Source organism: Strigops habroptila, chromosome 12 (assembly GCF_004027225.2).
Source record: "Strigops habroptila isolate Jane chromosome 12, bStrHab1.2.pri, whole genome shotgun sequence".
NCBI classification, from domain to species: Eukaryota; Metazoa; Chordata; class Aves; order Psittaciformes; family Psittacidae; genus Strigops; species Strigops habroptila.
Window position 1 is genome coordinate 21,014,362 of NC_044288.2, and position 21,135 is coordinate 21,035,496.

The following is a 21,135-nucleotide window of genomic DNA, read 5'->3' on the forward strand; positions in this document are numbered from 1 at the left end:
GCAGCACAGCAGGGGATGGCATGATTGCATCTCTCTGCATTCCACTGGGTCCCTTTGGCTTAGGAACAGCCCAGGCAGCTGCCAGACCTTGTGAGTCTCCTGCTGCTTCACTCTGATACCTGGGAAGATGCTGGGATGGGACACATGCCCAGGAGATGCCATGGCTGGGGTATGGGCTCTAGCAAATCCAATGTCCTAGCTCAGAAAAGGGCTGCTTTCAGACATTTATAGGAAGGTGGAAGAGACCCAATGAATTTCCTCTTTCCCAGAGGAATTATGGGCACTTTCTCTCCAGGCACTGCTCTATCTCTATGCACTGTGACTTACTTTAGCCCCAGCTACCCCAGACCAGACTCCAGTGACCCAGCTCCAGCAAGGCATCCCCAAGCAACACACAATTGTATGTCCCATTGCTCTTCAGGCCACTGTGCCCTGGTGCCCCGGCTTCTGCAGCAGCTGTTGGTCAAGTCTACCCTCTACCTGACCTCTCCCTCCTGCTGCTGTGTGTTTGCTGTGCCCATCATCATGCCAACTGCTTCATACAGCCATGCTGTGAACAGCTGAGTGAGATGATCAACACTAGAAAGCAACGCCGAAAAGCACCAAAACAGAAGAAGCCAGTGCAGGGTGATCCATGGCCATAGACATGGCTCAGCCACTTACTTCCAGCCTTCAGGAACTCAAATAGCTGCTTGTTGGAGTTAATCATGTGAGGAGGTGGAGCAGTCCTGGAGTGTTGCCCTTCTATGAGCTCATCCCTGTTGACCTCATCATAGTGTCGCAGAAGAGTTCAGGTTGGAGGGGACCTCAGGAGGTCTCTAGTCCAACCTTCTGCTCAAAGCAAGGTCAGCGGTAAGATCTCGTTGTCTAGTGGGGGCTTGACAACCTCAGAGGATGGAGACTGCACAGCTTCCCTGGGCAGCCTGCTGATGCTTGGCTGCCTTCACGGGGGAAAAAGTGTGTCTTTAGAACCAGTCTGAGCTTCTCTTAATTCAACTTATCTCTTTTATTTCCACTGTTTCTGTTCCTCTCACCAGACACTGCTCTGAAGAGTCTGGCTCTGTTTTCTTGATAACCTCCTCATGGTGCTGGAAGGTTGCTATTAGGTCCCCTCGAGTCCTTCCCTTCTCCAGGATAAATCTCCTGCTGGCTGCTTTTGTTCTTGCCATCCTCTCCAGCTGAGAGGAGACAGCAGTCCTCCCCAGCTGCTCTGAGCTCCTGTGACCCTCTTCACCCCAACCCCACTAACCATGGAGGCAGGTGAGCAGGTCACATCCCAGCAAACTCTAGACTGCTCTAAGAACCGGGAACAATAAATCAACTGAACTAGCTTGGTCCAAGATGTTCCCATTCCTTTGCTGACACATGATAACAGAGGACTATGAATACACCTACCCTGGAACACCTCTGAAGGTAAAAAATGCACTTTCTGAAAGATGCCAACTGTCTCTAGGGAAGCAGAGATATTTAGTAGGCAAAACAATGGAAAAGGAGCCTGATAGGTCTCAGGTAAATCCCTTAATCCCACCGTGCCTTCATTTTCCATGCTGCTCCTGCAGGAACCATCAGCTGATGCACTAAGCATCTGCACAGAAAAGCAATGCTACCCAGTCACCCTCTTCCCCTCGCTGAACTCTCTGTCCCATGCTCTGATTTCACAGTCCCTCAGCATAAGCCAAACCCAAAGTCAGTCCTCACACAGTTAAGCATTTTCAGAAGGAGAGCTGTATTTTTTCCCAGGTTGAAGACAGGATTAAGAGGGGTTGGACACACAGGAGTTGGCTACATCAATCAGGAGCAGCTCTGTGTATCACCATCATCAACCATGAGTCCCTCTGCCTACAAGTGTCCCTACAATGTCTCCTCAACAAGCATTGACCAAGGCCAGCCCTGGTTCACAGAGATGACAGTACTAGACATGACAGCTATAGACAGGTAGGTAGGACACTATAAGTGAGCAGGGACATAGGTGTCCTTTCTATGGGTGGAAGCAGGCAGTTGAGAGCAGTGCAGAGAACAGGCGGTGTGAGGAGGTGCAGGAGATACCCAGAGCTGAGAGGGCAAGAGGTGACCATGAGCTTTGGATCTGCTGGAGAGGACCAACTTCCATGACAAAAGACCGAAGGTGAGAGCAAGCCAGGAAGTGTTTGGAAGTCACCAACAAGACCCAAAGAGGGTCAGGAGATCATAGGTCTCATCTCGAGCTGTTCATTAGCCACATGGACTCTGGCCTTTCAGCCAGACTAATTACTGATTGCTCAAAGGATGACACTTCCCACAGCTGCTAAACTTGCTGACGCTGGGCCCTGGATATCTTCTATTCTGGGAAGGGGGAGTGGAGTCTCCTAGTGTGAACTTGTGGAGCTGGGCAAAGCCACACTGGAGCAGGGATAAAGTCAAGGACAGCTGCAGCTGCTTGGCAATTGTTCAGGATGAGCCACGAGTCAGTGACTTGGCTATTCTGGGACGAGCTGAGGAGCCAGCGCTGGGGAGAGCAGATTCATCCCTGCTCGCACATACATGGACTGCAGCGGGCCAGAATCTGAGCAACGCCCAGCACGGAGGCAGGGCAGATGCATGTTTGTCAGAGACCTCCAAAACCCTGGTCACCAGAGAGGAGCCATGGCTGCGTATCTGACATGGGATTTATCTACCAGACCCCACAGGTCTACAACAAGGAGAGCCACATGCAATCCCCAAAAGTTACAGAGAGAAATAGGTGCTTCAAGGACTTTCCAACATACCTGAAATTGGAGCAAAGCCTTAGTCTAGGGCTGGTGTGCCTGAGCTCAACTGATGGTGCTTGTAGTGAACCTGGTGGAGGTTTCCCAAGCAGGTGTTTATTGGGGATGGAGTGTTCCACTGGATGAAACCTCTGATATTCCCTGAATGTGAAACCAGTGACCAGAGAAATCCTCTCAAATCTCTGCCTAACCCCGGAGCCTGAATGGTTTATGTGCTGCATCTCCCAGCTTTTGTGTGGGAGCACTAGGACTGGATGCACAGAGATGCGCCTCAGCGAAGGTCTGTTTCCTGCCTCCAGTATTCCCATTCTGATCTGGAAAAGCAATGGCTGGGCCTGACCTGACCCCACCACACAAGCCCATTGCAGCTCCCCTCCAGAGCTGCAAGACTCAGCTAGATAATTAAGCTCTTTGCAAGCTCACCCAAAGCCTTTTGAGGTCACCCATTGCATATGCTGGAAAGCAGATATGATCTCATTAGGCAAATATTTATGATCAATATTGTCCACTCGCTCCAATGACCAGCATCACTTGGAGCAAGAAGCTCTCCAGGGATGGTTAGAAAGGATGCAGGTTGACAGGAGAGCCTGGGTTGAGAATGAACCTCTGCTCACCTGGCTTGAAAACACCTACATTTATTCAGAATATCTTTTTCACCGTTCACCAGGAGATTAATTAACTGCTTGGAAACCCCAGCCATTAATTATTGATTATGCAAAAGATTTTGTTCATCACAGTTGCTGAGCTTGCCAGTGCTGGGGGACAGGATGGCTGAGGACATCAGGATGGAGGAGAAGTCTGCATGAGCCCTGGAGAGTGGATTTGCCACCTGCTTCCCATGGCAGGCCTCTCTGCACAGCTCGAACTTGGTCAATGAGAAACTCCCCATGACCCAGCTTCAGTGTGTGCTTGAGCCCAGAACCCTGCTTTGTGCTGGGCTGCACCACCAGAGTGTGAGCAGCAGGTCAAGGGAGGGGATTCTCCTCCTCTGTTGTGCTCTGGGGAGACCCCCCCTGCAGTCCTGATCCAGCTCTGGGGCAACAAGACAAGAGGGACGTGGAGCTGCTGGAGCGAGGCCAGAGGAGGCCCCGGAGCTGCTGCGAGGGCTGGAGCAGCTCTGCTCTGGAGCCAGGCTGAGAGAGCTGGGCTGGGGCAGCCTGGAGAAGAGAAGGCTCCTGAAGGGGAGACCTTAGAGCAGCTCCAGTGCCTAAAGGGGCTCCAGGAAACCTGGAGAGGGGCTTTGGACAAGGGCCTGTAGAGACAGGACAAGGGGAATGGCTTTAACCGCCAGAGGGGAGATTGAGATGAGCTCTGAGGCAGAAGCTCTTCCCTGTGAGGGTGCTGAGGCGCTGGCACAGGGTGCCCAGAGAAGCTGTGGCTGCCCCATCCCTGGCAGTGTTCAAGGCCAGGTTGGACACAGGGGCTTGGAGCAACCTGCTCTAGTGGAAGGTGTCCCTGCCCATGGCAGGGGGTTGGAACTGGATGAGCTTTAAGGATCTTTCCAGCACAAAACATTTTATGATACTGTGATTCTAATAAAAGGACCCAAGCATGGCAGTGAGAGCCCAACTCAAACACTTGCCTTGTGAGGTGACAGGGAACTGAGGCAGAGGACAAAGTGACCCATCCAAGCAACAGATCCAGGACCCCCTGCACCCTGGGGCTCCTGAGCAGATGGATGGAGCTGCCTCCAGGGGAGATAATGCCCCATCACCTCCCTCTTGCAGCAACATGCTGGCTCCATGCGCACTGGGTGCAGAAGGTGCTGGCGGGCTCCTCCTCGTCCTGGCTCCACAGGCAGAGGAGGCAGGATGAGAGGTGAGCTGCAGGGAGCCGCGGTGGCAGTGACAAACCTCCTGCAACGCCCGGCAATTAATCTTGTGAAGCAGTGAGTCAGAGTCACCCGGAGCGTCCTCCCCTCACCCAGAACCAGCCGCCGCCGTCTCCAGAAGCTCTCGGCTCCAGGGACGTGCAAATGCCACCAGGCTCTGGGAAAGGGGTTTTTCTGTGCTGTGCCATCAATTGAGAGCCCTGCCTGTGAAGAGGTGCCGGTTCCCCCTCCAGATCCATCTGCTGCACCGAAAGGAAATGATACCCACCAACGACACACGCACCAGTGTATCTCAGCAGAGGAGAGGGGTTGTTTAGTTCCAGTTTCTTTGGCCGCCGGGATGCCATCCTCATGATAAAGCTTCATATAAAGATGTGTCAAAATCGAGAGGGCTGAAGGACTGAAGGCATTTAAATAAAGACCCTGAGAAGAAGCAAGCAGGCTGGGGGTTTAACTCACACCAGGAACATGCCCCTGTGTTTCCCCCCCCCCCAAACTACGGTGCTCCCCAAAGTTTGCCAAGCTTTCCCAGGGAGAAGCCTCTTCCTGCCTTGCCCTAGGCATGAATGCAGTTTGCAGTTTTAACAGCAGATGTCTCTCCTATTATGATTTATAAAAATGCTTAAAATAAATAATGCAAACATATTTACAGGAATGAATTCCTGCTCCTGAGCGCGTTTGTCACTCGGAGGCTCCGGAGCAGGAGCCACTCGCTGCCTCCCGCACAGCCCCCTCGCCGCTTCCCCTCCCGCCGGCACTGCAGCGGCTGCCAGGAGCCCAGGGCAGGGTGGCCGGATCCCAAATCCACCCCACACACACTCCAACCCCCAGGTCTGGGCCCACACCAGCATTTCAATCCCAACGTTGTATAATCAACATGTTAAATATTTAAGCCGACCGTGCAGGAGAGCTGCCCGGCAGTGCCTGATTTCACACATCCCCATGATTTCACGGACCTCTGGGCTTATGTTCCTTGGCAAATAATGGAAGGGCTGAGGAGCCCCCTGCCACCTCGGGGAGGTTCACCCAACTCCTCCCAGCACGCTGCGGCTCCCACCTCCAAAGCACATCCAATGCTTTTAAGCGTGACCTTCGCGCGGGGCGGATGCAGCCGTCACGCTGCTGAGGTGACTCAAAGGCAGAGCAGGGGGACAGGGACAAGGGGGGACACAGCCGCAGGGCAGCTGCCATTTCCAATGGAGCACCTTTGGCATCGCTGCACACAGCAGAGCCAGGCGTACCTGCCTGTGAGAGTGGCCCAATTACAGCTCCCACCCAGCCTGGCCGTTTCCATAGCTTCACAGCACTGAGCTTCCCTCTCCCGAGGCCATCGGAGCAGGACCCGGCATCTTATCAGCCATCATCCTGCAACGCAGCTCTCCTCCGGGCCTTACCTGCCGACGGCCGGTCTCGCTGGCAACGCAGGATAATATCTTTTCCCACCAGAGCCGTGCAATGATTTCTTCCTGCTGTAATTCTGTCTTGCTTCCAAAGCCACTTGCATAACCGGTGCCGAGGAAGCAGAGCACCAGGCAGGGAGGCGACAAGAGATCCTCAGGGCAGGGGATGGGGCAAAAGGTTGTTCCAGCTTGGAGGACACCCCAATCAGCTCTGGTGCTCTGGTTCTGCCTAAGGAAGGGTGAGAGGAGCCATCCAAAAGGACTAATGGGTCTTCCTGGCAAAGCTGACCTCGGGGAGGGGAGGCAGCCTGCAAAGCTGAGCCAGGAGGATGCGTGGGGAGAGAGAGGGCAGATCACTCCAGTGGGCCAGATCCCAAAATGGGCACAGAAATTAGGCTGAAAAGCCTGCTCCAGAAGGACACAGGGTGTTTGTGATTGTGATTTGCTCAGGGTCCTGCCTTGGCATGGAGAAGAACTGGGCATGCAAAGGAAAAGGGTGTCTCTGCTGGGACCTCTGCCACGGTGGAGGTGCATATTCCAGGTGGGACAAGCAGGGGGATCATGAGCTGCATACCCTAACATGTTCCCAAGTGAGGGTCCTACACCTTTACCCCCTCAGCCAGAGTCACAGCCAGTGCTGCACATTAATAACCAACCCTGCCTCTGCTTCTCATCTCCAGAACTCGATCCACAGGCAAAGCCAGCCACATGGACCACTGGGCACAAGCAAGTCAAGCCCCCATCCTGGCTAGAGGACCATCGCTGCACTGTCAGCATCCCACCAAGCATCACCCAGCAAGGCAGCAGCAGCACACAAAATAAAGGCTGCTCAGTGATCTGCATCCTCTGGGTGATGATGTAGGGAGAGCATATCCTGTCATGGATGCGTCCACAGCCTCCCGACTAGGCAGCCAGGCTGGAATTGTTCACACTAGGAGTTTATCCACTGAAATCTCTAGGTTTAGATATAATTATTGGTGAATTTGGGCTTCATTTGAAAGGACAAGGAGCATCCATTACCTTGGAATAAGCAAAGTGTCTTTTTGTTTTAGAGGAACTTTATGTTTGTTTCATCTAGAAATATAGTTAATATCAGTAGTGGATAAAACCAAGTGCCTCCTCCTGCCCAAACAACACTTTTCATGTGTGTCAGAAAACCCAGTTCATTCTGGGTTGACCCAAAGAGATTTCTTTCCCCTGGGTTTTTGCTTTAACAGCCAAAACAATGCAACACCACTTACTCTCACAGCCCAAGCAGACTTTTTGCCACGCACCAACTGCCTGCTTGAGATTTGCCATGCTTTGTGGCTGAGTCAGACTACATTTGTCTCTCCAAAATTTAAGCAAACCTCATTTCTGAGAATACAGTTTGCCCATACAGCAGGACCACAAAGCTTTGCCAGGAGTCAGGAATGAGATGGCTGTGCAGGGCCTGGATGGGGCTGCTCCATTTCCTGAGGAGCTGCACACATTTGGGTGAATTATCAGCCTCTGGAAACTGTTGTTTGCTGATGAGTTTCCAGACTGCCAATCCCACTGAATATGCTCAACCTCTGGAAAACTGGGTTCCTCCATGGAGCAGGGTGCTGGGAACAGAGGGCTGCCAAAAGGAAGGCACAGAGGCAGGGCAGGAGGTCTGAGATGCTTCCGGCCCTGGTGATGTGTGGCTCAAGGACTGTGCAAGATGGAAGTTGGGATGTTTGCGTTTTCTCTTCTTTCTTGCCTTTTTTTGCCCTAATCTGGCCAGGTATGAAAGCTGGACATGCAGGTCATGAGCTGTACCTGCACTGCATGAGGGTGCTGAGGCGCTGGCACAGGGTGCCTAGAGAAGCTGTGGGTCTAGATGATGCCTGTTCCTTAACTGGGAGATGGGACTGAGTGGGGCTTCACTCTCCAGTCTGGGCAAGCCAGCAGCTATGAGAGAAATGGGGAGAAAGGAGAAAACTAGGTATAAAGAGAGGCTGCTGTAGATCTGCTCAACCAGGGCTGCGGCAGCACCGGGATCTGTGTTAATGACTGGCTTCCCCAAGTTTAGGAGGCTGAGAGGTGCGTGGAATAAATTACTTGTGACACCGACTCCTACACTTCCAGACTCACGCGGGATTTAGCACCAGACTCTCGGCTAAGTCAGCGCCAGTTATTAAGGTCAGGAGAAGTCGGGTGGCTAAATCCTATCTGGGGGCTGTGGCACAGCAGGGCTAGGCCAGCCCATGGTCCCCCCCAGCACCCGGAGAGGAGAGGGGAGGGGAGGGGAGGGGAGGGGAGGGGAGGGGAGGGGAGGGGAGGGGAGGAGAGGAGAGGAGAGGAGAGGAGAGGAGAGGAGAGGAGAGGAGAGGAGAGGAGAGGAGAGGAGAGGAGAGGAGAGGAGAGGAGAGGAGAGGAGAGGAAAGGAGAGGATCTTGCCCTGATCCAGGAACAGCCTGCTCTATCTTTCTGCTGGTTTCTGAGTGGTTTCACTTATCTCTTTCCTCCTCCACTACCTGAGGTTTCATATGCTCCAGGGAGATGTCTCCATTAACCACAGTTTTCCTTGGCAGTTATATTTCATTACAGTCTCTCTTCCCGTTAATCCTTCCCAGCCTTCGCTGTTGTTATTTTTATTATGATTATTTTCACAAACCCTTTGTTTCCAGCTGTACTTAACCTGGCCATGTCCCTTTAAATACCACAGCCTGGGCAGAATAGGGGATCAGTCCTTTGACAGGAGCTAAAGTCCTGTTTGATCTGGATTAGATGCTGATTTTGCTTACCAGACTAAAGACCAAGGGGGACCACGCAGAGCCTGTGTTTGCACAAACCTGCCTGGTTGCATTCCTCCTCCTCCCCGTGTCCAGCTGAAGGGGTGAGTGCGGGGCTGTGCACACAGCTTGAAATCCAAGCGGATAAACGGTCACTTTGTCTGGAAGCGTCGGAAAATGGAGGTGGGAGGATGGAGCCGGCAGCTCTGCTGTGTTGGAGGACTCACTGGGGCTGCAGACCCTCCCCGGGGTGAGGGCAGCTCAGATGAGGTGCCCAAGGGCACCCCTCAGCCCTGGGCAGACACCCCATCGCTCATCGTGGAGGGCCCAGCTCTGTCTTGCTTCCCAATGTGCAGGATGGGGCTTAACTGTGGTACCCTGGGTCCCTAATGACCCATTCTATGGTGGGACCAGGTAGGATGTGGGGACACTGAGACCTCCACCAAGCCCTGCATCCAACAGATTGTCTCTTCTCCAGAGACTCCCATCACTGCTGTGTCCCTTTCCCACCCCCATCTCCTGCTTCTTCTCCTGCTCTTTTCTCTCATCCTTCTGCCCAAAGGACAAGTGTTTTCCCTTTCCTTGTGCAGTCCCCATCCTTTCATGCCTTGCCCTGGCCCGTTTCTCCAGCTTAGTCTCCCCCAGACCCCAGGAGTGGCCCTGTCTCCTCACTGCCCTGCAGCTCAGCACCACTACCATGACCCTTCTGCAAGGGACCATGGCCAACTCAGGCTCCAGATGACGGGAGCTTGGGGGGACCCAGGGACCCCCATTACACAACTCATACTTGCAGCAAAGCCAATTCCAACGTCCCCAGGTGGCTGTCTCGATGGAGAAGTGTCAGGACTAAGCAACAGGCAGTGAACCGTGCTGCTGGTGGGAGCCCTCCAGGCCAGGCAGAGCAGCAGGAGATGGGGCACCCCACACCTTGCTGCAGGGACACACAAGGGGCTCTGCCCTGGGCTGGTTTCACCCCTCCAGCTCCAGGTTAAAAGTACCAGGAACAGCCTGGTGTGTCTCTTGCTGAGGCAGGCAGGGCACAGGGCCTTGATGCAGGAGCATCTCCCAGTGGGATGGTGCCCAGGTCAGTGGGAGACCTGTGACCACCATGGTGAGGTGGAAGGATGTCAGTGGTGGTGATGCCAGCTCCAGATGGGTGGGAGCATCTGGAGGGTCACAGGGCACAGCGGAGAGGTGCTGAGCTGTGCCAAGTGCTCCTGCAGGCTGCTGGAGTTCAGCACAATCCAGGACCTGCGAGGGCTTCATGAGCATTGATCTCCAGGCTGTTCTGCTCCCAAAGCTGGAAAACGAATTCTGCTGGAGGAGGGGACGCTTATGGCCTTGCCACTCCTGGAGGTATCATTGCCCACAACAGATGGAGCTTTAAAAGGAGCAAGGGCAACAAGTGAGGTGAAATGCAGAAATGAATGACTAAAGTTCAAGGGGGATGTAATCATCAAGCCCTGGCTCCTCAGCTCCTGGGGGTGGGCTTGGCTGACTTGCATTGCTGCACTCCCAGGCTTGCCTGGGCTCAGGGAGATGGGGCTGCAGGAGAAGCCAGCCCAAGTGTCTCACAGGCATGGCAGGAGCGGGCAGGGCATCCTTCCTGCCCCATGGGCATCTCATCCTCCATCCCTGGATCAGAGGTTCAACGGGGGCTGTAGAACCGGCTGGGAGAGCAAGGACAGGGCAGCCTGCTCTTGTGTTCTCACCACCCATGGTACTAGCTGGACACCTTCACAAGCGCTATGCCCACTTGCAGCATTATGGTGGGGGAACACAAAACACCCCAGCCCAATGCTTCCCCAGGGCTGCCGGTGCCAATGTCTGGCCAACGGGGAGGCAGGTTGCAGCAAACCCCCCCAGCTTGGACCGAGTCCTGTCACGTCTGCTCAGCCCCTGCTCAGCCACTGTCATTAACCCATCAATCAGCACCTCTCCCACTGCCCAGTAACACAGCATCTTGCACCGAGAAGCCTCCTTTTGCTGTCACCGGCCGACCTATTTCTCACAGATCGTGACTACTCTGGCCTTTAAACATCTTGACGCAGTGCTGAAACCATGTTGGCGCAGCACACATGGCTGAAGAGCAGTGGGAGCACCTACATGTTCATCAGGAATAATCAGGGACACCATGGCTCAATCAGGCTGGATGGTCGTTACTACCCACTGTTGTGGATGCTGGAGGCCAGGGCACTCTGATGAGACTGAAGGAGCTGGAAATGCAAGAGGTGTCCTCCTTCATGTAAGCAAACCCAGCACACGCCAAGAAATCATTCAGTATGTGGGGTGCAGATATGGGACCTGAGACCCCAGACCTGGGGCTTCCTATGCAGAGGCAGCAGTGCTGAGCTGCAGGCAGGGTGCCAGGTCTCGTGGCACAGCAGTCTCCACAGCAGGAGGACATCAGGCAGTGTCTGTGCAGCCCGAGCTACAGAAACCACATATAATGACTGCCCCGGCTCAGGCATGGGGAGATCTCAGAGCGTGGTGGTAAGTCAGGAATTCTGAAGTCCCAGCTCCAGCCCCCTTGTCATCCTCATGGTCTCCTCTGGCCTCGCTCCAGCAGCTCCACGTCCCTCTTGTGCTGTTGCCCCAGAGCTGGATCAGGACTGCAGGGGGGGTCTCCCCAGAGCGCAGCAGAGGGGCAGAATCCCCCCCTTGACCTGCTGCTCATGCTCTGGGGGTGCAGCCCAGCACATGGGGGGGTTCTGGGCTCAAGCGCACACTGAAGCCGGGTCATGGGGAGCTTCTCGTTGACCAACACCCCCAAGTCCTTCTCCTCAGGGCTGCTCTAACCCCTTCCCCACCCAACCTGTAGCTGTGTCTGGGATTGCCCCAATCCATGCACAGGACCTTGCACTTGGCCTTGAGTTGAACTCCATGAGCTCTGCATTGTCTCGCCCCATCTGCGTTGTCCCATCCCACGGTTCATCATGGGACTGCACCACTGGGTCACTGAGCAGCCATCAGTCCTCGACGCTCACAGATGCTCCATCCCACCACCATGGGTCTCACAGCCCCTTTACCAGGACTCCAGCCCCTCATTGTCGCAGCAGCCCCCCTGCAGGAGGCCAGGCCTGGCCAGCGGCACCGGCAGCATCCCGCCATCCGGCTCGGCTCCAGCACATTTTGTTCAGCACTTCCTGCATCCTGCCCCGTCCCCGCGCCGGGGAGGTCAGACTGGGGTCAGGATGAGGATTGCAGCCTGGGGGACATGGGGATGCCACTGTGGAGAGGGGAAGGGGACACCCGCAGCTCAGTCCCACATGCCACAGTAGCAGATGCAGGATGGACATTGCTCTGGCACCAGCTCCTGGGACACCGTCCTCGCCAAGCCAGGCCAGTTCCACCATGCACACCACCGCTGGCATCACTGCTGCACCAGCCCCACTCCAGGGGCTGTCCTCTCCTGGCACTGTTTTGCTGGCACCATCCCACCACTCGGACACGCTGTGTCCTCTGCCACCGCATGCCCTCAAGCCAGAGGCAGGTTTAGTTGCCCTTCTGCTAACTCTGTTTAATGAGGATGTTAATTAAGAGTGACCCCAGGCCAGCCCTTGTGGTAGCACCCAAGGTTCTCCCTCAGTGCCGTGCTAAGCTTGTTATCATACAATCACAGAGTGGTTTGGGTTGAAGGGACCTTAAAGCTCATCCAGTCCCAACCCCCTGCCACGGGCAGGGACACCTTCCACTAGAGCAGGTTGCTCCAAGCCCCTGTGTCCAACCTGGCCTTGAACACTGCCAGGGATGGGGCAGCCACAACTTCTCTGGGCACCCTGTGCCAGCGCCTCAGCACCCTCACAGGCAGGGTTTGATGCCACCTTCTCTCTGCCTCCTTCCTTTCTCCCAGACCTGTTTTCCCTCCAGAGAAAGCCCCTACTCTCAACCTCTGCTAATGCCCATGTCCTCCCTGCAAGCACCATGTGCCCTCCGTGCTGTTGTGATGCCCATAGAGGTGATGTGGGACATACATACTCCCTGTGCCTTGTGGCTTCCTGGGGGGAAAGCAGAGCTGGGGAAGCTGCTGTCCCTGTGGGGAGCAGGTGGCAGAGGAGCAGCATGGCACAGTGGAGTTTGCCATGTCTGCAACTGCCCCATCGGCACTTCACCAAGCACCAGTTTGTGCCAACAGCAGACCCCATGCAGCCCTGTTGTGGGTGACATGGCCAGACCTGGGGAAACAGCCTTGTAGACAATGCCAGCAGTCCCCAGCCCTGGCTCTGCTGGCGGGTGAAGCAGCCTTCTACCCCCATGCATCTCCCGCAGGGTGTTGGGGCTGGAATTCCCATTGGAGTGGCTCTGCGTGCTGCTACCCAGGATGCTCTCCCTGCATGGGGTAGGGTCTGGCTCCCCCCCAGGTGCCAGCACTGTGCATTCACACAGCCCCAACATCAGCTACAGTCATAAAACAACAGCCAGACTCCCTTTTCCCATAACACCCCCCACCACATTCCTGCTAAGTGATTTCGGCTGTTGCCTGAGCAGCCACAACTGGGAACCAGCTCCCCGCAGCCCCTTGCCAGTGCCACCCTGGTTGGTGCAGAAGCCAGGCAATACCACACACCAGAGCACTGCTGGTCCATCTGTCCCCGCAGGCCTTGAGCTCTGTCCCTTGCCACGCTGGCCCAGCTCCATCACCATCACCATAAGCTCCAGCCATCCCCGCAGGCATCCTGACAGTGTGACCTTGGTGCTGGACTCCAAACCCCTGGGAGCTGCTGGTGTGACAGACTGCTGGAGAGGGCATTTGAGTTAGTTTTCCCCCCAAGGACATTCTGCTCGGTCCTGGCGGGTCAGTGGGATGGAGCACAGGCATCGCCATCACCCCCCTCCTCTGGGTGCACATCTGGTCAACAGATGCTGGCCCAAAAGCTGGCTGGAGCCGGGGACAAAGGCTCCCACTTCCTCCTCCCAGCATTGACAGGTCCAGGCAGATTTGCCTCTTCCCCCAGGATGGGACGACGCTGCCTGCATGGCCAAGAGACCCTCCTGAGGGCTGCAAGGGGGAAGGCAGTTCACCTGCAATGCCAAGCACAGCACCCCAAGCACCAGCATAGACCTCACTGAGCCCATTCTACATCCCCTCCATCCCAGCCAGCTCCCTCAGACCCAGCCTGGAAAGCCACCCACCAGCAGCACCAGAGCTCAGCCTCCTGAGCACGCTCACCTTTGGGAGCTCGTTTTGGACTTGTCCTGACCAAAGGAGCCTCACTGTGGTTCTCCATGGTACATCAATGATATTGCGTTACCAAAACCAATGGCCTTGCACTACCCATTAGAACTCCAGGCAGGTCAAACCAGGAAATATCCCTGGGAGGAGCTGGGGCTGGCTTAGCCCATCCACTGCTGGGATTAACAGTGTGGATTTAGCAGTGGGGTGACTCCAGCTCAGCTCAACATACCATCACCATACCACCACCATCCCACTGGGACACATGGGCAGGCAGAGCGAAAAGGGAACCAATCACCATTGTGGGACCTGGATGGCAGGAGAGAGGAGTGGGAGAGAAATAACAGAGCTGGAAATCATGACACAAAACATGCATTCATTTTATTCACAAAACCAGCCTGGATCGCTAAAACATTACAAACAGCATTTCAATTGGATGATGGAGAGAGAGCTGGAGAGACGGGGATGGGAACAGAAGAGAAATGTCACTTGTCGTAACTGCTTCAGCACAGGTCCCGCGATCGGGATTGGAGTTTGATTTTTAACTTCAGTAAGTTGACAAAAATTGCTTCTAGGAGCAAACCATTGCGTTAGGAGGGTTCTGGCCGCAGTGTTCCTCGCTCTAGAGTAATAAACTAACAATGACTTTTTTTTTTTTTGCCTTTATTTTTGCCTTTTTTTTTAATCCTTTTTGTTTTTTCCTTTCTCGACCACCCCCAGTTGTGTAGCAATTGTTTCCTTCCACCTTTGATACCGGGTTAAACTTCCATCGGTGAATGGCTAGGAAAAGGGGATACTACATCGCTTTAAACATATTCTCATTTATAAACATGAAGTTGAGGCATTCTAGAAACTACCCACTCTATTGTATGATGGGAAAGAATCAAAGAAAAAGTATAAATGAGGGTGCAATTAAACAACTGTGCTAAATTACAGTAGTGCTTATTAGTAACTAGGTTTTCAAAGGTTACTGTAAATTTACATTCCCTACACAAGTACTGCATCTTTCACACATAAACAACATCAACACCAAAAACACAGAAAGAAACTGATTGTCCATACTCTGTCTATTAAGTCTTGGTACTTTACAGATCCATTGTGGTTGTATATTATTATTATTTTTTTTTTTTCCTTTTCATTATTTTTTATTTGAAAAGCAGTTAAATGTCTGACTCGGACTCGGAGATGTTAAAACGAACGCCAAAAAAAAAAAAAAAAGAGAAAAAAGAGAGGAAAAAAAAGAAGGAAAATAAAATTATAAAAACAGGAATGAGATTTGCGAGAAAATATTTTTGGTTCTAAAGAGACACAGGTGCATCCATTCATTTCAGCCAAAAATCCCTTGCCTGAGACAACACAAGCAAGCAGTGACATTGCACTTGGATGACAGAGCTTTGGGATTCCCGTTCCTACTGGAACCATCTGAACGCGGCTCCTGTAGGAAGCATCACCTTCTGGAAAGGAAGAGAGACAGGGAGGGGGGGATAGAAGAAGAAGGGACAAGGTGTTAGGTCGGGTCCGGCACAGCCGTGCAGCATCACCTCCCTCCACCCCTCCATCTCCATCCCGGCATCCCGGCCACTGGCTTCAGGATGGACTCCACATCCCACAGATATGACCACACATCCCAAGGTTCCCAGGCCACAATGACCCGGCATGGCCCAGCACAGCCCCCACCTTCCCTGCCGTGGATGAATGGACACCCAGCAGACAGCAGCCCAGCCAATACATGGGTGTAGGAGGGCATCTGGGGGAAAATGAGGCAGGGAGTGAGCTGGTCAGGCTTATGGACACCAGACCCAGGAGCTGCTCAAGACACAAGGGACATCCCCCCCTTGCCACAGTGAATAACCTTGTCCCAAACAGAGCAGCCCAGGGCAACAGCAGGACCTCTCAACACCTCACAGGGAAGAGGGATGAGTCCCACCAGGCTCAATCCCACACACAACAAAGTGCTCAACAACAGAGACCTCTTTGAAGACCCCCCCAGGAAAGGTGGTGTGGGGCAATAGCCCCAACGGGTCTGTGGTCCTCTGGAAGGAGAACTCGGGATGTTTCCCAGCTGGATGGGGTGGGAAGCCCACACGACATTCATGAGACCATGGGTGAAGTATGCAAGGACCACAATGTCTCTCAATGCCAACAGCCTCCAAGCAAGGCCAAGCCTTGCTAGCCAGCAGATAGTGCCACACAATCACATAGAAATGTGTCTCAGAGGGCCATTCAGTTCCTGCATCTCCAGACAAGCAAGGGACACCAATGGGAAACAAGCCAGCCGGCTCTCATCCGGCCCTTCTCTTGGATAAAGATACACACTGAGCCTCAACGAGGAACCAGGACAGCACCTCCCGCCACCCCTGCAAGAGGGACCCCAACATGCTCACTTCCATGGGCATCATGACCCAAACATGGGGTTTGCGCAAGGGGAGAATGGCAAAAGGCAAGAATGAGCAAGAGCTGGTGGTGCCCAGCTGAGCTGCTGACGGATCGCACCTTCTCCTGCTTTTGCCTGTGTTAGGTCTCCTCTGGGCAAACTGAGCTGGGGGCATCACCATTTCCCCAAAAGTCTCTGCAATATGTAATCAGGCATCTGAGGGAGACACATGTGCCTCTAGCCAATGATGCATGGGCTGTGGCAGGGCACACAGCCACCCATGCTGGATGCCACCCAAGGCACTGGGTGCAGAACCAGGGCAGATCATGGTGGACTCGCCAGTAAGGGCCACCTACTCAGATACATCATCCAAGGAGAGAGGAACAAGGGTCTGGAAGGACATGTCTGATACAGGTCACCTTCAACACCTCTGCCCCTTCATTATTAAAGGAAGATGGACAACCAGCTCTAATGTGGATGCCCAGCATAGATCACCCCTTGTCCCCATGATCATAGAATCACAGAGTCAGTTGGAACATTAAAAAAGGAATCACAGAAGGTTAGAAGGGACTTTCACAGACCATCCAGTCCAATTCCCTTCACATGTGCAGGACATCTTTCATTAGACCAGGTTCTTCAAAGCCCCATCCAACCCTACTTTGAACCCATCCAGTGATGGGGCAGCTTCTCTGGGTGACCTGTTCAGTGTCTCACCACCCTCATTGTACAACATTTCTTCCTTATCTCCAACCTAACCCTGCCCTCTTCCAGTTCAAAAACCATTGCCCCTTGTCCTGCCACGACAGGCCTTGGTGAAAAGTCTCTGTGAGAGCCATGTGAGGTGTGAGACCCTCACACCAGTGCTGGGTCACCAAGGCACTTCACCAAGGCTTCTCCAGATGCAGGACAGCTCTGCTGAGTCAAATCCTGGCTATTCAAGGCCTTCGTGTGACCTACAGCTCTAGATACAAGCCCAGGGTGACCTGGCCAGGGCTGGAGGAGCCTGGTCGGTACAGGGACATGCTGCTGCCTGCTCCGAGCATCCAACCTGCCTCACCAGTCTCAGAGCCTCGGGCGGCCCGCACCACACCAGGGCACCAGCGGAGACCGGTTATTCGGGCTCTGTAGATGTGCTGATAAAGCCTAATGGTGGCAGAGGGATTTAGCCCATTTCTTTTATGCTGCCATAAATGTTTAATTCTATGTGTTTTTTACTGCTTGGTTTTAGATCAATGTTTAATCACAGCTCGGCCCCTGTCTGGGCTCCCTGAGGATGCTCCTCTGGACACACCAGGCTGGCAGATTGAAGTCACCACCAGTGTCTCTTCTCCTTGGCAATGACACTGCTCACTCAGACATGGATGATGCTTCATAAAGCCCGAGGAATTTCTCAGCCCCATATAAAGGGCCACTGAATGGCCCCTCCTGTCCCAGTATCAAGCACTGTGGTGTGATGGCACCTTGGAGCTGCCGAGCTGGCAGTAGCGTGGTGTTCTGTCCACCGCCACCTCCAGATGGGTTTCCTCCAAAAGGCAAGTGCCAGTGGCTGGCCCAACAAAACGCATTACCAAGGTTGGCTGACATAAGGAGAGGTTTAACCACACACTCATGGACCCAGGTGACCATAGGACATCAGCCGGGGTCTCGGTGTTTCTGTCCCAGCCACATACGGCCACCATCTTGTTCAATCCCACCAAGGTCAAACATGGTACAAACGGATATCCTAAAAGAAGGGAGGATATGCTCTGAAATGGGGATGGTGATGCCCTGGAGAAACTCACATCAACCTTGGTGCCCATCCCCACCAGCACATCATCTCTTTTCAGCCTCAGCACACTCCTGGTCATGCCCAAGACCCATCTTTGGTGGCTCCAATTCTATCACACAAAGGCCCCTATTCCAGTGGCTCAGCCAGCTGGAGGATGGGGAAACCCATAACAGGGGTGATCATTCCATGGGCTCCCAGTGCTATTTATGATCCCCAGGCCCGGCTCAGCGCCAGGAGAAGGAAGTGACTCCTCCAGCTGCTGCAGCTCCAAGTCTATTGACCCGATTTAGGACTCTTTGGAAGAGATGAACTCTTCTTTTTTTCCTTTCTCCCTTTTTCCAGATCACTGACTCAGCAAATTAGAACAAGAATATAATTTAGCAATACAGCGGTTTTTGAAAGACATAGTCCTCCTCTCCTCACCCCCACCGCCCAGATAGGGATTTTTTCCCCCCTTCACTATTCATTCAGAGCTGATGCTAATTGGAAAACACAGAACGTGGCTAAGCAAACGGTGGGTTGTCTCTTTGGGACAAGCAGAGGATGGGCAGTGCCCTCATGCCAGGGTGTGCAATCAGTCTGGGTGACTTCTTAGCCTTTGCCGGCAGGACACAGTGGGATCAGCTCCCGGAAAAACCAAAAACGGCTTCAGCACAACACCCGGCAGACAAGTGCTGGCCCAGAGCACCCATGGGTGTGCAGCAAGAGGCAGGCTCTGCCAGAGCAGCGTGCCAATGTACCAGCTGTCACCCCTGCCACAGCCCCAGCTCAGCCTCAACCCAAGTCACTGGACATTTCCTGTGCTCCCACATGAATATGGCACCTCCGTGGTGGATTTGGAAAGGTGGCACCCCCAACCCAACAGTGGCTGTAGTCCCAACCCAATGGCTATCCTCTGAGACCAACATGGGTGGACCATGGTGGGCAGCGACAGCCCAGGTACCACCCCAAAGCCTCACGCCACAGGATCCCAGCACCCCAATGCTCAGCAGGGATGCTCCCAGCTCAGTCGGATGCAGAAGGACCACAGCTCAGCTGCCAGTGGGAAATCTGGATGGTGCCTTATGGACTCATCCTGACCGCCCCAGAGACATGCTGGAGACCCAGCACGGCCACAGCACAGGAGATGCTGCCCAGCTTTTACCACCCAAACCCAGGGACCACCATGCTGCTGCTCAGAGCCAACAGTGAGCTGAGGGGCTGCACACAGCCACGGGCTCCACCACCACCCATTACCCCCAAAAGGCACCTCCTGCCCATGCCTGCAATGGGGACAGCAAAACCCAGCACAGCCCAGAGAGACCCCCCAGCCCTCCTCCCCAAGCCAACCAACCCCAGAACGTGAGAGAGGGCAGGACTGGGGGCACTGGGCAGAGCACACATCTCACGGTGGGGGGAGAACTGGTAATGGAAAAGGGGGGGGGGGAGGGAAATAAAAAAGTAAGAAGTACCAGGCGCTTTATTATCTAGGGCCAGATCCGAACCCAGAAGCGCAGCCCGAGGAGGGGTTAGGGTGCCTGAGAGGGGCCGGTTACCTCCAGTGCTGCAGAAGGCTTCTTTTTGAGTTCTTCACACTTTCGGAATTTGCAAATCTGGTGGCCAGTTTTGCGATTCCTACAACTGCTGCACTGCTCGCAGTTTATCCGTCTTCGGCAGGGCGGGCACATGCCGCATCTTTTCCGTTTCTTTTTTCCCGAATTGATGGCAGATGCCAACTCATTCTGCATGGGATACTCTGCCAAGCCAGCCATATGGAGCGCGCTCTCTGCCAGAAACACGCCGGCAGGGGTCATGATGAAAAGGCCTGGGTTGATGGGAAAAGCCCCCAGGTAAGGAAAATCGGAGGGGCCGTTCATTGTCTCTGCAGCTGAGACTGCCTCCATGTCAGAGATCCCAGTCCCGTGGTCGCTTGCTAGAGGAAGATGCTCCTGTACCACTCTTTTGAGCATTTCTGTCGACTGAGCAAACTGTTGTAGGGCGGTCTGTCCTTCTGAGGAGAGCTCCGACACCCGGTCGAGTTTGCTCAGCATACTAGAGATGTTTTTGTGCTTTGAGGTAGAATGACTTTTATCCACAGTCGCTTCGTTGCCATTAGCTAAGGGGTTGCCTTTCTCTGAATGTTCGCTTACCGAGCTGCTGCTACCAAAGGTGGAATAGTGGGAGAGTGGACGGGACTTCTTAAGACTTTTGTTCAAAGGTTCACTTATTATTCCACTTTTGTTCCTCCTCTCGGAGTTGACAGGGGGTTGAGAGTCATCTTGGGTATTTTTTTCCGTCTCTGCCTTGTTCCCAGTGTCTTGATGGGAGCCCGAATTTGACATGGTGCCCAGAGCACAACAGCAAAACCAAACCCCCCCCAAACAAAACAACCCCCAAACGAAACAAAACCCCAAAACCCACCCCCAAAGCCAAAAATCCCCAAAGCCTTGGTGGTAGCACCAGCCCGCCGGCCACCGGGGAAAGCTCAGATGGGAACGCTCATCAACGGGGCGTCTCCTCCAGCGCCGCTGCAGAGGGCTTCAGTCCGACCTCAGAGCAAAGACATACTCTGCGGCTCTGGAGCACAACACGCGGCTCTGGAAGGAGAAAAGAAAAGAGAGTTAGTGCTGGCGAGAGCCAACGGGCTTTTCAAAGCAGCTCTTCCTCCCCCTGCCATGGAAGTCTCAGCACTGGGAACAAAGGAACTCCAGGGAACGGACCTCGGTGGAGATCCGTTGGGCTGCTCTGTGAAAGGGTCGCCATGCAGACAGAAGTGGGGGGTCACAGGGGAAGTCCTGGCCTGGTAGCAATGCACGCTGGTACTTAAAGGCTCTCTGTCCCCGGCTCTCCTCCCGCAGGGACCGCAGCCCCAGGGAAGTCACGGGGCTGGTCTCCTGCTCCGCTCTGGCGGGCCCCGCACCGGATGGGGGATGCCCGAGTCACCAGCTGGAGCTCATGCATGGGGCAGCCGGTCCCCTCCCTGTGCCACCAGTGTCCCCCCATGCCGGGTGCCACTGAGGCAGCAGGTTGCAGGGCTGCACCCCAGCTCCCACAGCCCCCGGATGATGTTGCTCACCCAGCTCAGGCTGCACCCTCACCCTCCTCCTCTTGTCCCCACGCCAGCACTG

General features: G+C 54.3%; 1 protein-coding gene across 3 annotated transcripts in view; it reads right to left on the minus strand.

The window, feature by feature from the left end:
- Positions 1–14,242: 14,242 nt before the first annotated feature.
- The window catches only part of CXXC5 (CXXC finger protein 5), a 31,937-nt gene continuing 25,044 nt past the window's right edge, over positions 14,243–21,135 (minus strand). For 2 of the 3 annotated variants that reach the window (XM_030504028.1, XM_030504029.2), the window contains exons 2-3: positions 19,564–20,604; positions 14,243–15,340 (exon numbers count right to left, since the gene is read on the minus strand). In XM_030504028.1, coding sequence (XP_030359888.1) covers positions 15,296–15,340; positions 19,564–20,349 — 831 coding nt within the window. In that variant the 5' untranslated portion in view covers positions 20,350–20,604 and the 3' untranslated portion in view covers positions 14,243–15,295. Of the gene's footprint in view, positions 15,341–19,563; positions 20,605–20,727; positions 20,749–21,135 lie in introns of those variants that run through there. The other variant, XM_030504030.1, reaches the window with a different exon arrangement.